The following is a 26,323-nucleotide window of genomic DNA, read 5'->3' as shown; positions in this document are numbered from 1 at the left end:
ACTAAACCATTTGAAAGTTCACTTCTCAGCAAATGGTTGGTCCAGGTATTTCAATATCTTTTTCATTTTTATAGAGTTGTAACCCATGTGTCTGAGGTAGTTTACAATGTAAGAAAACATGGAAATCAACAAACATATTTTAAGTCATGAAGCATGTTAAAATAAAATAAAAAACGGGAGAGAGAAAAAGCCAGAATGGAAAGGTTCTAGTAGCCTTGAAGACAAAACCCTGGAATAATAAAAAAGTGTTTAAAGCTATTTCAGTTGAGTGAGTGGAGCGGTTCTGTTGGATTCCTTGGGAAGAAACACCATGAATATGGTGTCTGCCACCAGAAAGGCTTATTTTAGCATTCTCTTTTTTCAATACAGATAGCACCTGAAAAAAGGACATGTGGTTGGGTAGGGTCATATATAGAAGTTGCTCCTTATATCATAGTGCTAGCTCAGCTAGTGCGGATTGGCAGCAAAATGGAATCTGCACCACTCATGCCTAAATAGCCCATGTAGCTGAGAGAGCAAAGGTTGTATTAAGTCAAAAGGAGCAAGCATGCACTTCCAAGTTCAGAGGTGATGGGAGGAAATTGTTGGTAATAACTGAAGCTGTAGATCTAGGAGTGCATATCATAAATTTTGTGGAAGAGGTGCATTTTCAGTTACTGTAATGCTACTGCAAAAAGTCTCAAATGTGTCATGCTGTGAAACGGTACGCAATCTTTTCCAGTATTCATTCCCAGCACTGACTTCGAAGCCTCCTCCCCATCATATTCTTAGAGGTTTCTTGTTTTCTGGCTATTTTTGTATTTTATCCCGTCTTCCAGTTTAGCAGTTTCTCTCCCCTAATAAATGAAATAATTCAGATGATTGACCATATCAATAAGCAGCATGGAGGGCTGATATACTGTACTTGCAACCATAAGGGTACAAGCCATGACCACAGAAATGTGGAACACCCTACAGTTCAGTACGGGAACATAAAAAAAACAAACTTATGACAATTTTTACATAAAAAAGGAAAGCAGCTTTTATTTACATGCATTAACTTACCCTTGTGCCTAAATGCTGGTCCAAAAAGGATTTATGTGTCCTTCAGAAAACATACCTTAAGAGAAAATGAGATATGATTATTTATTTGTTTGTGTTTATAGTCTGCCCTTCATCCCTTAGCATTCCAGGGCAGTGATCACTACAGAATAAAATAGGTATGAACAGTAATATAGGCCTTCTATAGAGGTAGCTATAGCTTGGATACTTGCTTTTGCATTAAATCCTTACTCTTGTATTTATTTATTCTTTTAAAAACCCACGGCAAGACCATCCTTTCTCCCAACCACCCCTTATTTAGCCAATGCACAAAAATTATTTTTTGCAGCAGAGAGTCTTTATGACTTATCACTAATCCACATGTGTCAGCTATCAGGTGATAATGGAGGTTGATTCCCTCTGATATTTTCAAACCACACACTGTGCTTAATGTGTAGCATGCAGCCATATCCCACCCGCAACCTTAAATTACAGACTTTGTGGGAGAGTGATCTGTTGTTGACCCCCAGTTGCATCTCCCTGAAATCCCCGCTTAATACATCTATGAGGCTGGGTTAAAACAAAGGAAAGTTTTCCCCCTCAAGCCTCATAGTCATAGTGGGCGGGAGAAGGGGCACAATTGAGGGAGCTCATAGCTGGGGACAGAAGGAATAAACCTACAGTCCTTGAATACTGTGATTCTGACAACAATTAGACCTTTCCATTGCATGTGGAATTAAAAAAATAAGCATGACTGCATGCTATGTGTAGTTTGATCTAGACAGTGTCTTCCTTTGCCTTGCCCAGCCTCCCCTAAATGCAGAGCTCTCTGCATGCATGGTGAGTTCTACAACACATTGTATAAATGGTTGCATGGCTTCTTAGCAGTTGATAAGAGAAATTAACGTTTGGCATGCTCATAGGCTCTAAAGAGTACCACTGAGCTCTGCTTCACTTGGGACCACATAACTGAGGCTAATAGTTTCCATATGTTTCTCCCCATAAAGCAGAGATTTTAACCATTCCATGCACATGAAAAATGGCACTGAATGCTGAGCAGTATTGCATTTCATATTTCAGATGCCTCTTCTATGCTACTTCTGTGCTACTTCTGCTGGTGTCACTCTTCTTGATTGTGGTACATGATTTTATATCATTGCCAGGCTCCATGTTGGTCCTCTTCCAAATACTTAAGCCTTTTATTTATTGAGCAGGTGAGGGACTGTTAGGAATGAAGCTCTTTGTGTGGATGTCAGATGATAGAACTATAAAAGCCATGCATATTGGATAACTGGATATTGACTGTTTATAGAAAACAGCAGGATTTGTCCACTTAGGATAATGGTACTGAATGCTGTAATTCAGTAAACCTTGTATCTGCATACATTTGAAAGGAGCAGTGCCGGATTTATGTATAAGCTAAACAAGCTATCACTTACAGCCCACTGTCTTGCGCGGCCCCCAAAAAATTAAAGGAAAAAAAGAAACTTGGTGTACATTTCCAAAGTATTATGTTATGTGCAAATGGCTTTAGATACCTATCAGGTCCATAAATTACCATATAGCATTTATTCAACACAAAAAAACTACGACAATTTATTGTTGACAAAGGACAGCTGAACATATAAAGGGCCCCGTTACCTTCAGTAGTTTAGGGCCTCATCAAACCTAAATCCAGCCCTGGTGAGGAGGAGTCAAGTTGATCTGAAAGCTGATGTGTGGCATGGAGGCAGAGAGAGGGAGCGGAGGTTGAGAGTGGAAAGGTTGAGCCTTGAACTGTGAGAACTAGGCTGTGTCTCCCCCACCATCTGATTTGGTCTGTTGGCCTATTGAAGGAACAGCCCCTCCCCAAGATCTTCACTGTCAGGCCACCCCAATTCTAGCAGAGACCTCCACATCCACTAGAGGCCTCCCCTGGGTCCTTGGCAAACCCTCCAGCTGCATCAACCTGATTTGACCAGCCTATAACAGCATCATATTATTATTATTGATTTATTAATTGCCTTCTAAACAACCATTTCAAGGCAATGTACACTGAGGATGGGAAGCGGGTGGCACTGTGGGTTAAACCACAGAGCCTAGGACTTGCCGATCAGAAGGTTGGCGGTTCGAATCCCAGCGATGGGGTGAGCTCCCATTGCCCAGTCCCTGCTCCTGCCAACCTAGCAGTTCGAAAGCACGTCAAAGTGCAAGTAGATAAATAGGTACTGCTCCAGCGGGAAGGTAAATGGCATTTCCGTGCACTGCTCTGATTCGCCAGAAGCGGCTTAGTCATGCTGGCCACATGACCCGGAAGCTGTACGCTGGCTCCCTTAGCCAGTAAAGCGAGAGATGAGCACTGCAACCCCAGAGTCAGCCACGACTGGACCTAATGGTCAGGGGTCCCTTTACCTTTACCTTACATTGAGGATAATTAAAAACAGTTAAAACCATAAAAACTGCAAATGCATTTAAAACATAACTGAAAACATACAAAATGGTAAAGACTCTTCTATCCTGCTGGGAAAACCTCTATTGGAACAAAAATGTCTTGTTTCCAGAAAGTGCATATAGTAGGCACTCAGATACGAGATCTTTGGTGCACCTCTGAGTCTTCATTTGCTGGACCTTCTTTAGTTATCTGACTTGGTAGTGTAGTGCACAGTTGCACTCCCGTTGCTTATTTCCTTGCAAGCAGACAAAAGGGAGAACCATTTTGACCACTTCTCCGCTCTTTGCTTTTGATACAACAAACTGCTTTGGTTTCGAGGAATTCTTCCGCTTTCTCAGAACTGAGATTATTCTGTTGATGAACTGTCTTCTGGGGGTGTATAAGGAGCTGGCCTCCAGCTCCACCTATTAGACTGAAGACCATTTGGAGTAGTATGTGCTTATGGGCCTACTATAGATATTAGAGAATGTGCATGTCCTAGGAGGTAAGGAATGGCTGCCTATTTTAATTAATGAAACCCTACAACCATACCATGTAAGGGTAGGGAGAAATAACATGCTCCTTCTTCGTGTGTATGTTTGTGTAACATATTTCATAATGTTACTGGAACAATTTACCTTAAGGAAATGCCAGTTGCATTTGCTAACTACCAACTGCATTTTTTTAAAAAATGACTTTCCTTTGAATAGAAAGCAACTAAAAAACCCCACAAATTTATTATAAGGTGTGAACTTATAGAAACCTTTTAAAACATACTTGGGAATGAGATTTTTAATATAAGCTTCTTGATAACTTATTTTTAAAAACTCCTAAATCGGTCTGGACTTTTTTAAAAAATGAGTTTGAGCTTATAGTCAGTCGCTGTATATTTTTAAAACACACACACATACAGAGTTGGATCATGGAATGTGCTTCCCAGCTAAACTAATACCCCCCATGTTCTTCCATAAACTGGGTAATAGTGTTCAATATATCCAAGGAAGTGAAACCCGATGAAGTTGTCTAGATTGGTCTTGTTTCTCTGTCAAATACGTAATGCTGACTTGTGTTTTCTGTCATCTCTCTGAAGCATCAGATCTCCCATATTTCTTCCTCTCTCTCTCTTTTTTTACTTGTAACTTGCCAGTAGTGGATGACTCTACTTAATGTTTACCCTGAACTGCTGGAAACAAGAACCACCTCCCTTGAATGGGTGGTCGCTCATTTCAAGATTGCAGCATAATCCCTGGATACACATATTTTTAAATGTGGCTTTTATTTGATTATTGGCTTTGTGGGTAAACAGAAGGAATCTGCACTCCAGTCATTGCGGCTCCAAGCAGTTGCTTTCCACATATTTCGCTTGTTGTTGTTGTTGTTTTAAAATCAGCCTGCATGTATCACAGAATTTTTAAATTGCTCGCTTCTTAAGTGCCCCTTGTAAATCTGAAATATTTGACTTAAAAGTGTCATTAAAGCCATTAGTATTTATCTTTGCTCAGATCAAGATTTGTAGAGCATGTTTTGCTAATGACATGTTTATTGTTTAGAATGCCACATGACTTACAATATGCTTTGGACCTTTACGTTGTGAGCTACATCTGCTTTTTGTTAAGAGTGTTCCTCGTAATTGTACAATGTGTGTCCGTGAGAGAAATAAGGCTATTTTTTTGTTTTATGTTTTGAAAAATGCTTTCATGTTTGCAGTGTTTTGTGCTTGGACTCTCGTGCATGGGATCTCCCTAGTTTATCAGTCCCTCTCAAAAACCATAGGCGAGCGTGATAAGCATCACATCAGTCCAAGGCTTCACTTGGAAGCTTGTCACACCCACTATAGAATGTCTTGTTGGAAGCTTACATAAGAAGACTTTCATTGTTATTATGATGACAGTAGTACCTCAGGTTACATTCGGTTCAGGTTACATACGCTTCAGGTCACAGACTCTGCTAACCCAGAAATAGTACCTTGGGTTAAGAACTTTGCTTCAGGATAAGAACAGAAATCGTGCTCCGGCGGCAGCGGGAGGCCCCATTAGCTAAAGTGGTGCTTCAGGTTAAGAACAGTTTCAGGTTAAGAACGGACCTCTGGAATGAATTAAGTACTTAACCCGAGGTACCACTGTATTATTATTATTAATAATAATACCCCCCGCCCATCTGAATGGGTTGCTCCAGCCACTCTGGGCAGCTTCCAACATACATAAAAACATAATAAAACACTAAACATTTTTTAAAACATACGTACAAGTCTCTGGTGCATCCACTTTTAGAATGCTGTGTACAGTTCTGGTTGCCTCATCTCAAAATAGGTACTGTTTTAGACGGTTCAGAAAAGACCAACCCAAATGACCAAGGGGTTAAAGAAGATCCCCTCTGAGGAAAGATTACAGTATTTGAGGCTTCTTAGTTTGGAGGAAGTGCAAGTGGCAAAGTGACAGAAATGTGTAAGAGGCAACGTTATAGGAATGTATAAAATTACGCATGGCATGCAGAAAGTAGGTAGAGAAAATGGTCAGAGGCAGTATGCTTCTGGACACCAGTAGCTGGAAACAGGAGGAGGAGAGAGAGTTCTTGGGCTCAGGTCCTGCTCACTGGCTTCTCGTGAGCATCTGGTTGAACACTGCAAGAGGTCAGGCAGTACCAGTGCCCATGGGAACCCCATCATTTCAACTTTTCAGGGGGTGCACTCCGTGTCTCATCTATGAGTGCCCCTAAATTGGTAGAGGGACAAAGTAAAACCTTCCTTTCTCCACATCTGCCAAGTGGAGCTCCTGTTCCTGTCACCTAATGACAGAGCCTGTGAAAGACTTTCCTTTTGCGGCTAGGTTTCAGGCTGATAGTTTACCTTGTTCTTCTGCTGTTTATCATTCCCTCCGATAGTGAAATTAGCTGGTTCTGTGCCAGTGGGGCTGGAGCCAAAAGAGGGCCACTGAGAACCAGGAAGAGAGATATCAACAAGCTTGAGTAACCCCCAAAGTATGTGTAAGTGCAAAGCCCCTTTAAACCCCACAAAGAGGGCAACTCACAAGATAAAAAACAGATTTACGGGGACAGAGTATGATCTGAAGCCTCTAGGAGCCAAAAATGAATGTTATTTGGAAAAGAAAACCAGAAGGCGTGGAGGAAAGTGGATTGAGTCCTATACAATGTATAGGATTGTGGAACCCTGAGCTAGACTTCCTCTATTAGTGAGTTAGCAGCACACAACGCAACATTTTTGTTGCAAGCCCCACTTGTAGTGGCATACCGTATTTTTCGCCCCATAAGACACACTTTTTCCCCTCCAAAAATGAAGGGGAAATCGGGGTGCATCTTATGGGGCGAATGCCTGCAAGCCTCGCACGCCCGGCAGGAGGTCCCACCAGGTGCGCGAGGCTTGGGGCGGCAGCCTGTGCTTCGGGCTCCCCGTGCTTCGGACTGCTTGCGCGCACGCAGAAGCTTGGGGCGCGCTGAGCTCGGCACGCCCCAAGCTTCTGGTGTAGCACAGGGGTCCGCTAGCCCTGGGAGAGCCCCGCGGCTCTCCCAGGGCTAGCGGACTGCTTGCCGGCACGCAGAAGCTTGGGGCGCGCTGACCTCAGCACGCTCCAAGCTCCTGGATTAGCGCAGGGGTCCACTAGCCCTGGGAGAGGCGCCCGGCTCTCCCACGCTAGCGGAGACCTTGCCGGCACGCAGAAGCTTGGGGCGCGCTGAGCTCCGCACGCCCCAAGCTCCTGGTGTAGTGCAGCGCACCTGGGGGGGGGAAATAAAATTTTTTTCCTTTATTTCCCCCCCAAAAAACTAGGTGCGTCTTATGGGCCGGTGCGTCTTATGGGGCGAAAAATACGGTACTTGTTCTCTTTCTAAAAGTAAGTTGCAAAGTGACTTAAAGTAAATTTTGTATTAATTGTTCAGTTTATGTTTTGATTTTCTCTTATTGGATATTTTGCTACATCTACTTGGAACATAGCTTCTTTAGAAAGGTGGTGAATACTAAAATAAAGATCAGCTCATGTTCATGACTATAGGAAAGTGACTTCGATGAAGGAATTTCCTGACTTGTAAAATTAAAGTGTTGGTGTTATAATATTCAGGAAAGAAAGTTCAGTTATTTTTTTATCACAATTCTATCTCAGAGGCATTATCGTGTTATATTCCTTCAGCAAACCTATGATGGAAATTAGATTGGAAGATAATGGCCACATCCAGACCTAACAGCAGTCCATAATTTAGTGCAATAAGCCTCAGACTGTTTCCTGAAACATAGAATCATAGACTTGTGGAGCTGGAAGGGACCCTGAGGATCATCTAGTCCAACCCTCCGCAACACAGGGATGTGCAGCTATTCCATACAGGGATAAAACCTGCAACCTTGGTGTTATCAGCACCACGCTGTGACAAACCGAGCTATCCAGGCTGTGAAGAGATGAGACGCATCTGTTTCAGTGTTCTCCTGTTTGCCATGCCATCTAAATCAGGACACTGTGTGGTTAATTTAAACTATGGCTTGTTCTAAGAAGCCAAAATCAAACTGATCCTGGCTTGTTTAGATACATCCAATTAAACTAACCACAGTTCCAGTCCAGACAAAACAGCAAACTATGGTTAGCTGAAAATGGAAGCAGAGGCTTCCAGTTCCTTGACAGACATGCTAGAGGAGAGTGTCTAAGGTTCATTCATAAATTATGGCCTATTGTTGTGTCTGAATGTAACCATTATCGTCAGCTATTGTTTCCTATCTCCTCACACCAGAGGGAGGGAAGATGCCGAAGGAAGCTCATGCTTGTGATGCTGTAACACATATACTGTAATATGTTGGTTTAGCATTGCATCGAAAGCAGGTTAATACTCTATGGGATTTGAGCCTGTATGTCCCTGCCCCAAGTCCAACACATCACCTGTGGTTTCGCAGTTCAATATGAGGGCTGCCCTTTGTGTAAGTGTGACAACCTTTTCAAAACAGAGCATAGTAGGCAATGAATGTGGGGTGCAATGACATCAGCAACAGGTCCTATGAGACTTTGTTGGTTTCCTTTCTTCATTTAGAATTGCAGAGTAGCAGATAGCACCTCCTGAGGCATATGGGGGTGTTTACTAGGCTAACCAAGGAATGGGCTACCAACAGGAGTTGAATTGATGTGTCGGGAGTGATCTAACCACTTAACGGGACTTTGGAATCAAGAGAGGCAAGTCTGTGGCTGTTAAGAGAGGAAAGTGTCCACCAGTTTCTTTTTCTGCCTGGATTTGAAGCTGGCACAGCCATATGTCCCTTAAACACAGTCTAGCAGTATCTTGAACAGTTTGGTATAAGTCTGAGCTGGAGAAATAATATATTGTACTCTCTCAGTATAGTGTGCATGATGAAAAACAAGACTGAATACCAAGCTTCTTGCCAGGATATTTGCTGGATGTCATACTGGAAGTTAAATCATGTATGGTATATTGATGTTTTTCATTGCTTTATGGCACATCTGTTTCTTGTTTGCTGCTTATATTAGTGCCTCCATATTAGAAATACACCCATATCAGGTTAGTCTGAGGAAGTGGGCTGCCCTTGAAGGATCTATGGCTTTAGCTGCATTTCCATCTTCCCAAGTCTGCGCCTTTTCCGTAGAAGTTGCAACTTGCCCATCTATAGTTGTGGATGAAGAGGAACCTGTGAGACACTTGCAGCTTATGAAGTGGACTATTATGGTAAAAGGTAAAGGTACCACTGCCCGTATGGGCCAGTCGTGTCCGACTCTAGGGTTACGTGCTCATCTCGCTCTAGAGGCCGTGAGCCAGCGCCGTCCGAAGACACTTCTGGGTCACGTGGCCAGCGTGACGAAGCTGCAGCTGGCGAGCCAGCACCAGCACAGCACACAGAAACGCCGTTACCTTCCTGCTATAAAGCGGTACCTATTTATCTACTTGCACTTAAGGGTGCTTTCGAACTGCTAGGTGGGCAGGAGCTGGGACCGAACAATGGGAGCTCACCCCGCTGCGGGGATTCGAACCACCGACCATGCGATCAGCAAGTCCTAGGCACTGAGGTTTTACCCACAGCACCACCCGTGTCCCCAGGAAGGGAAAATGCAGCTGTATTCCAGTCCTGCAGTCATGAACATGAAGCTGTAAATCCATGATTAGCAAAATTTATAGAATCATAGAATTGTAGAGTTGGAAGGAACAATGAGAGTCATCTAGCCCAACCCTGTAACAATGCGGGAATATTTTGCTCAAACCCATGACCCTGGGATAGAGTCTTTTGCTTTATCTTCATTGCAGAGTAGTCATGTGTCCTCTTCAGCCTGATACTGTGCGGGTGGCATAGTTTCAGCCCTTAACATGGCCATACCCTAGAGGTCACTCTAATTTGCACCGTCCAATGGGTGCACAATGGCAGACATGCTTAGTTAAAAACTTGTTTCCAATACTTAGTGAGGGGAATGAATTAGCAGTTGGTTAGTGGATGGATGTGAGGAGCTTCTGAAAACTAATTGTGGGGAGTATTTCTGCTGTTACGCACACAAAATGAGGGTGTGTTTTTTTTTAAAAAAAGCCCCACAAATGTATGCATGATGCAGCTCTGTGTGCAAAAATTATTTAGATATTGTAATGGGTTTAGGGGTTCCTCGTGCGTAAGTTGCCGCCACTCCTGGCGAGGTTACCTGGTTGGACCCTTTCTGACTGAACAGCCTCTAGCATCGTGACTGTCTCAGTCGCTGGCAGAATCCGTCAGTGGGCGTTTCTTAAACTTTTTCCAGCACAAAAGCTCTTTGACGCCTAGTATCCGCCTAGTCTCCCTGCGTGGAAGCCTTCTGCGCAGGGAGGGTGTGGGCAGCGGAGGACCCGTACTCTCTCCGCTGGTCTCTGGCGAGGAGTCTTGGAGCCTCCTCTCCGATTCCCCCATTTGCCCCCTTCTTTACTGGTGTTACGCTGATTTCCTTCCCCAGCGGACGAGCTGCCTCTCTCCCTACTGGGACCCTCTCCAGCATCCCTCTGGAGTCTTCCCTCCGCCTCTAGCTCTGATGGCAGTTCCCTGACAGATATACAATGGTACCTTGGGTTACATACGCTTCAGGTTACATACACTTCAAGTTACAGACTCCGTTAACCCAGAAATAGTGCTTCAGGTTAAGAACTTTGCTTCAGGATGAGAACAGAAATTGTGCTCCAGCGGCCCGGTGGCAGCAGGAGGCCCCATTAGCTAAAGTGGTGCTTCAGGTTAAGAACAGTTTCAGGTTAAGAATGGACCTCCGGAACGAATTAAGTATTTAACCCAAGGTACCATTATACTTCTTGCCAACACCCACAAATTGAGTGTCTTGGCATCAGTTGTGTCCTTTGGCTTCTTAATGTACAGTTGCACTTGGTAGCACATACTTTCAAGAACAAATAATATAAACTTAAAGTTCTTTACACTCTGTTGCAAAAAAAGCTTCAAGGCAAGTTGGAAGTTTAAATTAATCATTGTATAGCAAGGCCCAGTACATCTGGACTAGTAGTCATTCTTCTCTTCTCTATATGTGTGTATGTTTACTTACACACACACACACACACACACACACACACACGTACTCCCGTTTGGCAAGCAATTGGAGTTTCACTCAATTAGTAATACAGATTATATGCAAGTCATCTGAACAATCTATAGCTGGCACTTGGATATGGTGTAGAATTCTAGAGCCATATGTTAATGTGTATTCTGTTACATCTATAAAATATTGTCTGTCTGGAGAAGCCATGTATAACTTAAGGAAGGAGGGGGGACAAACAATCATAGGAAGTGCAGCTTTCATAACCTGTCATAGATCAGTGGTACAATGCTATCCTAAGCTATCTTGCCTTTAAACAAATAATCAGTATTACTGAATGCAAGATAAATATCCCAAGCAATGTAAAATACCATTTTTTTGATGTCACAAATAATATTTAATAGAACTTGCATGTTGCACAATGCATTAATCTAGTAGGTATCCCAGATGAAGATGTGTGGGGAACCAAAGCATTCAGTGGATGATAGTGCTGCTCTGTATGAGCAGATATTCAGGTTTAAGGTATCAGGTGTGCCAAATTCTACTTTCCTGACTAGGACTCTACCTAATGCTGTGGAACTGCCAGGAATGTGGGAGAGAGGAGCACACTAAAAGAAACTAAGGGACTAAAGTGTTGACCTGCGCTGCACAGGGTCTGGCCAAAGGCCTTGTTTCTGACATTCTTGATCTGAAGCACATGTGCTTTGCTTGGAAGTGATTTCCCCAAGGCGTTAAATAAGCCACTTTGCCAGTTGTAGTCCTAGCAACATATGTAACTTAACTGCTTGATTCCATTTTGACCAAGTGTGTTTGTAATGCTAATGCAGTATACCATAAGTGAATTCTGGAACTGAATCATATGTTGTATTGATTTGTAGCATTTGCTTCCTATACTTGTATGTGTGCGTGTGCCAGCTTGGACTGTTGCAGCATTGCTTTTGCAATTAAATATTTGTCTGCTACTTTTTTTAAGAATGTATTGTCATGTTCTATGCTCCATTACTTCCCTTATACAGTGGTACCTTGGGTTACAAACTCCGCTAACCTGGAAGTAGTACCTCGGGTTGCAAACTTTGCCTGAGGATGAGAATGGAAATCGCGTGCTGGCGGTGCGGCGGCAGCAGGAGGCCCCATTAGTGAAAGCGCGCCTCAGGTTAAGAACAGTTTCGGGTTAAGAATGGACCTCCAGAACGAATTAAGTTCATAACCCGAGGTACCACTGTATTGTACATGGGCATTGCACTTCAGAGTCCCTTTTGATGTAGCCTGCACACACACACACACACACACACACACACACATATACACACATGAGTTCTGAAGACCTTGTGTTTTTAAACTTACTAGCTCACATGGTTACCAAATTCTGATGTGGGGGGAGATAAACATATGAACAAGGAAGCAAGTAAATCTCACATTCTTTTCAATGCATGATTTCTATTCCCATATTGATTCCTTCTGGCACCCTCACCTCCTCCACTAAGGGCTGGCTCATACTGAGGAATGTTATTGGAAATGTTTAGCTATAATAATTTGGCATCCATTGCAGTCATGCAAATCAGGATCTCTTTAATATAAGTGTTTTTTAAGCAGTATCAAATGAAAAACAGGATGATGTTCTCCCAATAAAGGTCAAAAAACATCAGCCCTGCCTTTCAAGATGGCACATAATCTAAGCATAAAGAAATACAAAAGATAAAACTTTTAAGATTTTGTTTACTTGTGAAGGAAGCTGACTTGATATGCCCCTGCCATACTGGTTTATCACAATTTTTAAAGTTGTAAATAAAAGTTTAAAATTGCCTACTATTAATTAAGCTAAAGCATGTCTGATAAGGGGTTATATGGTCATAGAGTCCTGCACGAATCCTTGATCCACTAAACTTATTGAATACTGTGCAGCTTCAACCTAGAGGAGTTTGCCAGCCTCTTAAATTCCAGTAAGTAGGGTGCACCATTATTGCAAAAAATATTGTTTTAAACTGTGGAGTATATAATGAAATTTCACTTGTTTATTAAAATCTAGGGACTCAGCAAAAATCCAGAGGAATGTGTACCTTGTAAACTTCAAGTGTTCAACAGAGTATCTCTTATCTCTTTGCATGACCCGTGTCAGGTCTAAAAGTTGCAGATTTTGCCGCTTAAAAAAAATTACCTGGTTATATTTTCAATGGATATGGCCCATTTTTCCATGAGAGTGCAAAGGAAGCAACCTTTGAAATTACTCTGTTAAATCCAAAGTTAAAGTTGCTGAAGAAGGGTATTTGTGCTACACTCTTAAAAACTCAAATATTGCTTTCCCTATTGTGACCAATAAATTGTTTTTAACACTAATATATCTTTGTGTGGAAGAAGTTTTGTTTTCATGCCTTGGGGCAACTAACGTAATTGCTGCAGCAGTTCTTGTCATCTGCATTTACTGGACGGTCTTAAACTTATTGAGCCAAAAAGTAATAAACCTCTGGGAACAAAGATGTTAAGGTATTTGGCTGCTAGCTGGTTGCAGCACTTGCCAAAATCCTTTAGAAACAGAACTGAATGTTTCTAATGGAATGCTTCGTAAAAAGCACAATAAACTCTGATAAGAAGTTGAGGGGTATTTGTGTGTTGTGGTTATGTTCACAAAACAAACATTTTTCTGCTAAAGGGTGAGCAAATTGGATAAATGGCTTTCTTGCCATCCTGTTGAAACTACGGGCAAGTAAGTTGAAACCATCTCGTCTTTATGGATTTGTTTTTTCTCCATAGAAGCATCCTCCTTGAACACCTATACTTGTTTTGGTGGCTTTTAATCATAAACATTGGTAACTACTTGGCGATAGTCAAAAAAAAAAATTCCTTCCAGTAGCACCTTAAAGACCAACTAAGTTAGTTCTTGGTATGAGCTTTCGTGTGCATGCACACTTCTTCAGATACACACTATCTGAAGAAGTGTGCATGCACATGAAAGCTCATACCAAGAACTAACTTAGTTGGTCTTTAAGGTGCTACTGGAAGGAATTTTTTTATTTTGATTATGGCAGACCAACACGGCTACCTATCTGTACTTGGTGATAGGTATCAGTGGTGACAGTTGCTGCCCATTCTACGCTAGGCAAAAAATCAGTGTGGTCTGATGCTCTTTGTAAAAGAAAGTGCCCTGGAGTTGGCCTGTTTCCTGCCCCCCACAAGTTTCTTATTGCTGAGAGAGAATTTAATTGCACCCTAACACTATCTTCCCTTCCCCCCTGCAGGCTTTAGCTAGTTCAGTATCAAGTTTAGTTCCACTCAGCCTACATTATCTTGAGCTGTGTTTTGCTATGAACTGCCACTCCAGACTGGTGTTTTATTGTAGGTGTGTTCTGCAACCCTTCTCTTGCACAAGGGCTTCAGATGATCTGCCACTCTGTCATCACCTAAGGCTTAGATTCTAAGCTTTTCTGTGCCCGGAGTGGGCAGATCGTCACGATAAAGGGAAAGCGTCAGAAAAATTCATTACCCCTTCCACAACAAATAAGGTGATCAAAAGTATTAACCCAGTTAGAATGATCATACCACCCTATTTTCCTTTGGCATTACAATGGTATCTCGGGTTAAGAACTTAATTCGTTCTGGAGGTCTGTTCTTAACATGAAACTGCTCTTAACCTGAAGCACCACTTTAGCTAATGGGGCCTCCTGCTGCCGCTGTGCCACCAGCGTGCGATTTCTGTTCTCATCCTGAAACAAAGTTCTTAACCCGAGGTAATATTTCTGGGTTAACAGAGTCTGTAACCTGAAGCATATGTAACCTTGAAGCGTCTGTAACCCGAGGTACCACTGTACTGTATTTCAGTAGTGGTAAATTTTGAAGGGCTCGAGCGCATGATGGCAATCCTCATAGCCATACCCTGCTCAACCTCATGCCCACTGAAATTAAAGTGAAACTCTAAAGTGCTCTGAGAATGAGGAAGTCGGAAACCTCTTTCAGAGGGGAAGAAATTGGAGGCCAGGTTTCAACACACCACTAAACATTATTATTCTTGTTACATTTGATGTCACGTTTATTTACACCAATATACCACATAGCAGGTTCTGTTTAGCACAGTGCTAAGCGAAATGTTCTGTCTGTGCATTAGATTTCTCATTGCACACTCGACTGTTCCTGTCCTCTTTTCCTCCTCCGTGACCCTTGTTTCCAAACACGTTCAGGTTGTTTCGCATTACTTTGCATTCTGCTCCAGGAGAAGGGACTGTAGCAGCGCCATGTCTCTCAAAAACATGTTGATTCAGTAGCAGTATTTAGCACCAGGCTGCCAGCCTATTGAGTTCAAATCAGAATGTAACTTAAATTTATGGGAATAGCTGGGCTGATAATGTATAAAAACACCAGATGGAGCTGTCCTTCTGCGTTATAACAGCAGCTACATAGTTTTGTTAGTTCTACATCACTTTGAAAAGACAAAAATCATGTCGAGAGACCTTTTGTCTAAAGAAGCAATTCTAGTAAGTGGGCATTTGCTTTCACTCTGTTACTGTGTTGTGTGACAATTTGTCTTGATAAGGAACTGCCAAGAAAGCTTTTTTAAAAAAAGTCAATTAGTCAGTACTTGTTAACGTTGCAAGGGCAATTAATTTTCCATGGTCGTTGTGGTATAAGATATGCATTGCTTGATGTGAACTGACATCCATAGCTGGGGAGTGTGACCATAATGTGCCATAATAGGTAGTGTGTATAATTTATATTACCATATTTAGGGGATTTTTTCCCCTTGGTGTAGCATGACTTTATTATGTAGTAAGCTACCTTGAGCATGGTTTTAACTATGGAAAGGCAGCATATAGATAAAAATTATGTATGTATATATTACCTATACAAACAAGATTCTTTACACACATGGCCCAAATCATGATGTAAACATGTTTGAAATAATATCTAAAAGACTGAACATGACAAGTATTTTTTAAGTAGAAACAAACTGAGGTCCCATCCAGGAATACTGATGATTTAAGGCTTCTACCTATATTTCCTGTTACGCCTGTTAAAATAAATTATGACTCTTACTAGCTTTATGCCAGCATTTTCTGCGTTTCCTCAAGAGACCCTGGTAGATGTGTACATTTTTTAAAAAAATTGCAATATATTTACAGTTTTTAAAAAGTGCCTCAAACATTTTCTACTGGGGGAAAATATGAAAAAAAGGATGTTAAGCTAATTTTTAGATGAGGGGAGAAATTAACTTTCCTAATAGTGAAATACTAAGCTGTTGCAAGCAAGTTATATAGAAAACCTTTGTGTGATATAGGTGTTTGTAAATGATATTCAGGAAACTGAATAGTACAGTTCATGTTCTGTTTCAGTCCTGGAGCCACAGGGAAAGGCTAAAGAGTTACCATTCTTACTTAAATAATATTAAACAAAACATTCTTTGTAACTATGAAAGAGTAATTAGTTTTCTCTTTGTAGTTACTGTGCTGGGCAGAGGATGTTTACTTCTAAATGAAGTGTGTGTTGTGTTGACCTTTTCAAGGCAAGTGGTCATCCTTCACAAAGACATTATTGACCTATTTGGCCACAGTCAGGATTGGCACCCCAGCCCTACCCCTGTTGTAACCAGTGATAATTAAACATTTTATTTCCATTTATTTCAATGGGACTTGGCATAGCTATGAAGTGATGAAAGCTTTTATGTTGACATGCCATGAGCAGCCTTGTGAAAGCTACCATATTGGCCTGAATTGGCTCAGTCCCCCCCCCCCAAATTCCGACCGTGAAAAGTTAAAGTGTGGCTTATATTTGCAACCTTATGGTATGCGGCCAGGAGCGTGGGGCAAACAGCGCCAGGAGCGCGGCAAAGCAGTGTCTGCCCCAAGTGTAGTTCCCCATCCTCTCCCCCAAGGCTGGGAAGGGAGAGAGTGAGGTCATCAGCAACACAGCGTGCCCCCCCCCCGCGTGCACCCAGTATGCAGCCAGGAGCAGCAAGGAATGGAGGGGCTTAAAGTCAGGTATTTTTTCCTTCCCCCCCCTCCTATTATAAAGGTGTGGCTTATATTCGGGTGCTGCTTATATTTTGGCCAATACGGTAATTCGCTGGCCACCTATGTCAAGTAGGATTTGCCTCCAGGCAACTAGGGTGAGAGAGCCTACTGGCCAGAAATTAACAACACTATGAGAAGGACAGGAAGACTAGTAAAAAAGAAAGAAAAGTGGATGGATAACTTTTGTAGTTACTAACTGTGATTTACTCTTGGGCCTCTTCAGGAAAGTAATTTCACATCTTCACGTTGGGCGTAGCATGGTGGGTGGCGGGTGGCCATAGCCTCGGGTGCATGAATTTAGGGGGCGTGAATCAGGCACCACTATGCAGGGATCTCCGTCCCACCCTGCCTGCTGACGGGGGTCTCTGGGCACCAGGGCCCAGCCTGGCCTGGCCTGGCCTTGCCACCATGTCTCCAGTCCTGTCGCTGAATGTTCGCCCACCCAGAGTTGGGGAGGTGCCTATCAAGGACTGCACTGGCCAGCTGGGCTCCTCCCTTCATGGACGGGCAGGCGGTGAGGGCTGGGCTGGTGCATGAGCTCTGTGAACCCACCCACCCAGTGGCGTCAGTGGCAAGGGCTGGGGCGGCACAGTGGGCTCTGTTAACCCAGGCACTGGCAAATGATCCAACACCACTGCTTCATAGGGCCTATCTTGCCTGTTTCTGTGATACAGACTGAACCTGTTGCGCTTGGCAGTGGAGAGTTTTACATTCCCAAAGTGTTAATATGTAACCCTAACTGGCTGGCACATTCTGCAGTTTGAAAGCTCTGAAAGCACACTTGCATGGCCATAAGCAACCAAATTAATTTAAAAGCTACAGGAGCTTTTGCACAATTCTCTGGAGAAAGACGTATATAGTGGTGTCTATACTGTGCGAGCATAATGTAACTTACATAAATTAATGCATATGAACAGTGAGATGTGACTTAAGGGCTTGTGTTGGCTTGTAGTAGAAAGAATGGGTAATTTGTTGGATGGTTTGCATAGCCCATTTACCAAAGTAATATTTCTCTTTGCTTTTTCTTTTCAAGATCCTCATATTAAAGTCTCCGGGAAAAAGGAAAATGTCAAAGAAGCTAAAGAGAAGATCATGTCTGTTTTGGACACAAAAGTAAGATGAAAATCAATTAACCAGCCCTTGGGCTTGGAATTCCAAGTTCTTGATTTCTGAGACTCAGCAGTGCACCAGCACTTAGCGTTCCTGAACCTTCTTAGGTTACATTAAAAAGCAAACGTTTTCACTGAAATTTAACATTTACATGGCTTAAAACAGCCAGTGATTATTTCCATCTTTAAATTTGATCTGCTTTCAAGTATCTCAAGTAGTACAGCTTTGCATGCTGTAAAATGAGTCAATGACAGCATCCAACAGGAACTCTGGAGTATTTATATTTTTTTTAAGAACTTGGGGGTTTTGTAACTGGACAGTTTTTTTAATTCATGAGCAGCCTGATCCCATGGAATCCTTACCAAAAGAAAAAAGCTGCTTTGGCACAAGCTGCTGTCTTCACTGCACCAACTAAATTTGAGCTCTACATCCCATTTGGTTAGAATTTCATGGAAAATCCCCCTAAGAGCTGTCAAGTCATGCAGATGTGCTAATGCAGTTGTTTTAATGGGTGGGGTAAAAATTACTTGCCATGGGCACACTGTCTGTACTTGGTCACAGAGTGGGCATTAAAGGTCATGAGAAATATTTGTTAAAATGTTAAATTATGTATTGTGTAATTATCACAAAAAGAAAACTGCATTTTCAGTGTAGCATTTGGAAAAGCTATGCAAGAGTTTGCAGAGACGCTTAGGGCAGTACATGACCCGTGAGGTTAGTCCTGAAGCTTCTCTTTGGATTTAGCCTAGCAAAGTAGAGCCCTTTAAACCACTTAAATATGGCTGTGGCTGAGAGAAGTAAATAGACATGTAATGCTGGTGTGCTGCTTGCTGATTGAGCAGCAACAGCAGCCCATTTGTTTTCTGCAAATGCTTTTAAGCAGGCAAAATAGTTTTGCTTATACATCATACTAAGCAATACCATGGTGTAGTACAAAATGTGCTGGCTGCGGGGGAGGGTATTGCAGCCACTTTCCTCCTCCCTGGGTTTTGTTTTTTGTTTTTTGTTTTTTTGCTGCTGTGGCATGCTAAGAGCTAAGCCATAAAGGTAAAGGGACCCCTGACAATTAAGTCCAGTCACGGACGACTCTGGGGTTGCGGCGCTCATCTCACTTCAAAGGCCGAGGGAGCCAGCGTTTGTCTGCTTCTGCAGACAGTTTTTCTGGGTCATGTGGGCAGCATGACTAAGCCGCTTCTGGCGAAACCAGAGCAGCGCACGGAAACACCATTTACCTTCCTGCCGGAGCAGTACCTATTTATCTACTTGCACTGTGTGCTTTCGAACTGCTAGGTTGGCAGGAGCTGGGACCGAACAACGGGAGCTCACCCCATTGTGGGGATTCAAACCACCAACCTTTCAATTGGCAAGCCCTAGGCTCGGTGGTTTAGCTTAATTAGTTTGGCTTAATGTGTCATCTGAACCTGGCTTAGCTCTCCCAGATAAACCACAAGCTGTAAACCACAGAACAAACCATGGTTATGGTTCACAACATACTCTGGAGAGTTAAACTACAAGCCAAGGTTTATATAGCATGCTAAGGCAGACACAGCTTAGCTTTCAACAGTGCAGCGGCAAACAACCAGAGAAGAGTGTAGTAGTCATGAAGGTTTTTTTTCTGGGAGCCTGCATCCTTATGCATTAGTGCATTGGCAGCTCCTCCTCCTCCTCCTCCTTCTATAAATTGGTTAGTCACTTCATCTTGTCCAGGGCAACCCAAAGTGACTTACAACCAACCAAACAGACAATAAACCCCGCATGGATACCTTAAAACCAAGAGGAAAGATAAATCCATTAAAAGCATCCCACCCACTTCTAAAAGGCCACAGATAGCTAAATGTCAAAGGCCTGGTTACGGAAGAAAGTTTTTGCATGTCACCTAAACATACATAAAGATGGCACCAGGCAAGCCTCCTGAGCTTAGCATAACATAATACAGCAAGAACTCTCCTCAGCAATGTAACCTTGGTGTTCCATTAAAGGTCCACAATCATTCTCTGTTTGCCCCAGATTTTAGCAGTCACTCCCAGCATGAGTCAGCCGAGGGGTAGCTCCTTGTTCTAAACCTTTATTTACCTATTGCGTAGTAGTAGTAGTAGTAGTAGTAGTAGTAGTAGTAGTATTTATTGCAAATAGTGGTCAGAGGCTTAATAAATGCCAGAGTAAAATGCAAGGTAATGGTCCTTGAGGCACACCTTATCATAAAAAATTGCCATTACTCCAGTGTGGGGTTTTTTCTTGCTTTGCATTTATAACATGTCATCCATTTGCCTTAACCCTTAGATGTGCCAGCAATTTCAATATAATTTACAGCCTTAATATTTGCCCAAGGCATATCTCAGGCATTTAAGAACTGTGGAGAGCAGGTGGTTTTGGCTGAATGGATCACATGTGGTAGCTTATTCAAAGCTCTAAACCTGTGTCTGTAGTGGGGAGTAGATTCATAAGTCTCAAGAAAAGTGGTCCTTCCCTAAGCATCTTCCTTTAATGAAGGAAGGGAAATACTTAGATTCATGGGAACTGTGAGGCGTAGGATTACTGCTTCCCCATTCTTCGCCCTTCTCTGCTCCTGTGGCTTTAAGAGCAGGCGGGTTCACAGAAAGCTAGTAGATAAAGAGGACTTTCACCTGCTCAACTACTCAGTTTTAGGCTGGGAGAGAGGCGAGGGAAGCAGCTCCAGTGAACGGTTGAGAACATAAGATAGGGATAGGGTACCTATGGCCCTCCAGAGGTTGACCACTCTCACCATTGAGCATGCTCATGGGGGCTGATGGGAGTTGGAGGTCCAGCAACATCAGCAGGGCCACAGACTCCCCAATTCCTGGTCAACAGATGTCTCACAAGTACTTAACCATCTGATAACAAATACAGAAGAATATAGGGGTTTTTTTGAGCAAGTAACCTTCATTTACCAATTTGTGATGTCCACTTGGAGGGAGGAAGTTTCATTAATCCACCATTTGTATGCAGAACCTTATGTGTTCTCTATCAAAACAATTTTCACCTACTCCACAGTGCTTCACTTGTTAAATTGCAGGGCAAAAATATGTGGCCTTTTTTTAATGGATCTGAAATGTCAACAGTAGAATAGAACTCAGATTTGAAAATGAAAACTGTTCCATTTAAGCTTCCGTTCAGGTTTTTCATAAAGTGTGGGACAAAGGCAACTTTAATATATATACCCTGCATTGGAAGAATGCAATAAAATAAACTCCTGACCTTTCCCCCCTGCAGAGTAATCGAGTCACTCTGAAGATGGATGTGTCCCATACAGAGCATTCTCATGTGATTGGCAAAGGAGGAAATAACATTAAAAAGGTGATGGAGGAAACGGGGTGCCACATCCACTTTCCAGATTCTAATAGAAATAACCAAGCAGAAAAAAGCAATCAAGTGAGTATATATTTTTCATCCGCCGCATTGAGTCGTAATATCCATACATATGCGTCAGAGCTTTGTTCACGTCAATGGCATCTCAAGATGTTTTGCTATTGAGACAAAAGACATCCCCCCACCCCAGATACCTTTCTGTCGTACTCCCAAGCCTCTTCTGCCTAAGGTGACTGCCTTCAACTTGCCTCTGAGTAAGGGTGGCTCTGTTTATGTCCTTGGGCGTGAGTGAGTATAGAGAGAAACTTGAAGCAATGAATCTTAAAAGTTTTCTCAGCCAAACAAATCACTTGCTGAAGTGATCAGAAAGTATTAGATTGCGTTTTTATTACAAATGCAATGGCTATCTTTGAAATAGCACCTCTTGTGGTCCAGTCTGTTTTGTTACATTATTTTAAAATAACATTTAAGCACTTCTTGAATGAACTTTGATTACGTATCTAATAGGAACCTTGCATGTTGCAGTGGGGGAGGGTAGTAAGAAATCAGAACTTCCAATTACGTTTTAAGCATCAAGAATAACCAACAGATGCATAACCGTGAATCACAATGGTAGAATTCATTGTTACAATTTCAATCTTACGTTCCTATTTCCACAGGTGTCAATTGCAGGACAACCAGCCGGAGTTGAGTCAGCCAGAGTTAGAATACGGGTAATTATCAGATGCTGGTACCTTACTGGTGCCTTCCATTGAACCCTCCTGGCTCCTTCCTCATGTCCTTGAAATATGTTTTTTATATAGTTCGCTTGACCCAGAAAGTAGAAAACCACCCTGGCTGCTGTCTACTTTGGGGATGCTGCAGAACTGCATAGTTCTGAGGATGTACTAGTTGTAGCAAATATTTACAGACTTCCTTTCAAACCACTTGTGTTCATCCTATTTTTATTTGCTGTACTGACAAAGTTATGGACACATTCTGTGGATTAAAGTCATAGAATCATAGAATCATAGAATCATAGAGTTGGAAGAGACCACAAGGGCCATCGAGTCCAACCCCCTGCCAAGCAGGAAACACCAAAAAAAAAAAAATGGAACGCCTCACGAATTTGCGTGTCATCCTTGCGCAGGGGCCATGCTAATCTTCTCTGTATCGTTCCAATTTTAGTATATGTGCTGCCGAAGTCCCAGAAGATGCAACAACAGTTTGTAGATTTTAATACTCACCCTATGTTTCTGGTATCGTATCTACCTATTCCACTGCCAAATAGAGGTGAAATGTGATAATTTGATGCTTTCTGGTAGTGGTTGTGCAATGTAAGATGGTGGACAGCATTTAAGGCTGCTTGACTTAGAATTTTGAATATATACCTTCATGATAGGCCAAATAATTTCTTCCTTGTGTTGAACTTTTGCTTTTCTTTTGTTTCTAATCACTGTTCCAGGAGCTGCTCCCATTGGTGCTGATGTTTGAATTACCTATAGCTGGAATCCTTCAACCAATCCCTGATCCCAATTCTCCTACAATTCAGCATATATCTCAGACATATAATATTTCAGTATCCTTTAAACAGCGTTCTCGGACATATGGGGCTACAGTCATCATCAGAGGATCTCAGAATAATGCTAGTTCTGTGAAGGTAAGACCTTAGCTGATACTGCTGTGGTTGTACTGAAGGCACAGATGGATGTAGTATCTGTTCTTGTTGCTTTGCTTGGAGTTGTGTGGCTGAAAGTCCCAGTCAGTAAGGCGAAAATGCCTGTTTCTGCCCAAGAGAAAGGAGTGAATTGTTTAACGTAGCCTTCTTTCAATGGTGTGCATATGCATAATGGAAACTGCAGTTTGCGCTATTCTTCAGGTCATAACCCTGCAGTATCCCTAGTACAGATAGGAGTTCCACGTGTTACCTGCATATGTTTAGAGACTGAAACTTGAGCCTGTTTCACACATCAGGCTAAGTGGGTAAGATCAATATGTGCTTGAGTTGAGAGGACAGCTGCCGTCTAGCAGAAAGACACGGTTTACCTCTGTGCACTGATCATGCATTCCGATGTGCTTAGGCCTCATAGACTGTGGTCCTTAGTCCTGATCTTGCTAGGTAGCAATTGTAGCATTTTGGGCAAAGCCACGTTGGATTGCATATGTGGACACATTGAGTCTAATGACAGACATAAGCATGGCAGGCCTGGTGACGGGCAGCTAGTCATGATCTCCGTGCCACATTGTGGTATGCTCACCTAATTTATCCAGTTTGGAATATTGTGGAATACTAAAAGGACGGATCTCTTAGAGAATTTGCTATGCATTCCAACATAAGTGATTTCCTGTGTCTGTCTATAGATGTCATGCAGATCCATCTTTCACCTATTCCATTCATTTTTAATACCAGACCATTGGAACTTTTTAAGGAAGCTGCTACTTTATTAATTTAGAAACCCAATCCATTGTGGTCAAGTACAAATTGCCACTCCCTGAATTTTAAGTTGTCTCTACCGCACTTGTAATCTACCCTTGCTTAATGCCGTGTTCAGGGTATTTCGTAGGATTTACTCCCATTTATCCTCACACAAAATATAGCCACCTTATGAGACTGACTGTGTGTTGGGGAGGAGATAATCTAGTATGGATTGAACAAAATAGAATATATATATTACAGCACTGGATACACAAGCGTGCATATTAATCCCTTTGCTTTAATTGGGATAAGTCTCATTCCTTTCTGTATGCAGAATATATGGGGAGCAACCTGATATAAACTTTTCTCAAACTTCTTTTAAATAGGAAGGAACAGCTACGCTCTTGGAGCACCTGGCGGGTAGCCTGGCTTCTGCAATCCCCGTGAGCACACAGCTGGATATAGCAGCTCAGCATCATCTCTTTATGATGGGTCGGAATGGCAGCAACATCAAGCATATAATGCAGAGAACTGGTGCTCAGATCCATTTCCCCGATCCCAGTAACCCACAGAAGAAATCCACAGTCTACCTCCAGGGCACTATTGAGTCAGTCTGCCTTGCCAGACAGTACCTCATGGTATGTAAATTAAAACTTTGGAAATTGTCAAGCAGCAATAACAACAACAACAACAAAACACTGCAATCACAGGGCAATTCACTGGTACTCAAATGAATAATAAGGCTGTAGGTTTGTCAGCAGTTATGCAGTCAATAGGGATCAGCTGCTGTTTCCAGATCTGCAAAACCAGGGGTTCCCAGTTCTTGCTGGAGTGGTAAATCTGTGTCTAAACTGTCTCGCTTCAGGCTGATGTGGATTTGTGTGATTTGAATGCTCCTCCATACAAAAGGAAAATATAAAAAACTGGAATGTTAAAAAGAAGGTTTGGGTTTAACCAGTGCTGTTTTTCTAGAAAAAGAGGTGCTGGAACTCACCATGAACACCTCCCTTGTTCCCTTACAATGGCAATGGTGCCCACCTGAGAGGTGCCGGAACTGAACTGGAAAAAAGCCCTGGGCTTAATACTCCCTACTTCACATCTAGTTTCCTCTTGCAGAGGGATTTTTGTGCATGGAGTAGCAATCAGTCATTTGAGCCAAAACCAGGTTTGCCACCTCAGCGAGAATTTGGCATTGAGCACATGATGATTTATGTATGTGTTTCCAAACACAAGTGTGTCCCATTCACAAGTTACCTTTTTAGGTGTACACAAACATAATCGGTTTGATAGGGCTAAGGGACTCTTTAATTAAATTATGCATGATTTAACCAATGAGTTACTAACATGAATCCAATGTTTGTCTGTTTTCTAAGTAATTTAAACATGCCAATACTTCAGCACAAAGGTTTGCAAAGATCTGGTGGAAAATTCTAGCGTTAGTGGCTCAAATCTGTGACATTTGAGTTCCAGCCCAAAAACTGTTTACTTGGATTTCATGAACTATGGGTTTTGGAATTTGAGAATTATAAGTACAGGGAATTGAACTATGAATTCCCATAGCCTAAAATAGCAATAGTGAGAGTTCTAGTTAGCAGATTTGTAGCACACACATCCAGTTGACAAGAACTAACATGGCCATTCTTTCTTTCAATGCTGCAAGGGAGTGCACATATAATGGGATGGTAAGTTATCTATAATATGTTGTTAATGTTGACTATCCAACTAGTAGTATTCAATGTGGAGGAAGAAATTTAATCTAGATGCTTTTTAAGAATGCTTTTTAAGAAATGCTCATAGAGAACACCATAAGGGATACTGATTAGTTTCTATGTAAGAATAACAGAAAGCTTAAATTAAAAAGCCCCTTTTTAATGCTTAGAAGAGCAGCAGAGGTTTTTTTTTTGTATTTTTAAATATAGTGAACAATGATGAGCAGATAAAGTGCAAGGATTATTTTTTACAAGCATGTCATTCTTATTAATTTTATTTATCTTTCTTCGGACAGTTCAGGTTGTATAAATTAATAATAATAATAAAAATGCAACAAGCTAGAAGAAGGCAAAGCATCCAAAGGACAAAAAGCCGATTTAAAGCAGTATAAAATGGGATGCCTTAAAAGGCCTTTGTGAATAAAAAATACCTTCAGTCGGCTCAGCTCTAGGCAAGCCTTTTGCAGTGAAAGGAGCTCTAGAATCTGAGTGCCGCTGCAGACATAAGTGTCTTCCCAGCTCACCTCAGATATTGGGGGGAGAGATGCAAAGAAAGGTTTCTGAGGAGGATCCCTAGAACTGGGCAGATTAAACCATTAAAAACAGCATTTTGAATTGAGCCCAGAAATTGACAAGAAGCCAGTGCAAATGTCTGGCCAGATGAGTTCCATGCACCCTTTCCTAGTTAGTGTAGAACATGGTAAGTAGATTACTAACTGAAACTGGCCATCATCCAGTCCATTACCAATCTCAGACAGTGGTTCCTTAACCCCAGCCGTCTCACCTGCATTTAATGAGAGGAAGAAATATAGTTGGGTGACAACACTACTTCCCAAATACCCTCTCTCAGTGGCTTCCAGTAT

The 26,323-nt window shown here is 42.1% G+C and overlaps 1 protein-coding gene across 1 annotated transcript in view; it reads left to right on the top strand.

The window, feature by feature from the left end:
- BICC1 (BicC family RNA binding protein 1) overlaps positions 1-26,323 on the top strand; it is a gene marked incomplete at its 5' end in the record, with an annotated part of 106,250 nt that overhangs the window by 55,718 nt on the left and 24,209 nt on the right. Inside the window, 5 exons of the mRNA XM_082222323.1 lie at positions 17,953-18,032; positions 21,261-21,419; positions 22,016-22,069; positions 22,801-22,995; positions 24,138-24,389. Of these exons, the coding sequence (XP_082078449.1) occupies positions 17,953-18,032; positions 21,261-21,419; positions 22,016-22,069; positions 22,801-22,995; positions 24,138-24,389 (740 nt within the window). The remainder of the gene's footprint in view (positions 1-17,952; positions 18,033-21,260; positions 21,420-22,015; positions 22,070-22,800; positions 22,996-24,137; positions 24,390-26,323) is intronic.

This window comes from Podarcis vaucheri, assembly GCF_965113315.1.
Source record: "Podarcis vaucheri genome assembly, chromosome: 5".
In the NCBI taxonomy this organism is placed as follows: domain Eukaryota; kingdom Metazoa; phylum Chordata; class Lepidosauria; order Squamata; family Lacertidae; genus Podarcis; species Podarcis vaucheri.
The sequence above is the reverse complement of the archived record's forward strand: the minus strand, read 5'-3'. Positions and strand labels throughout refer to the sequence as shown.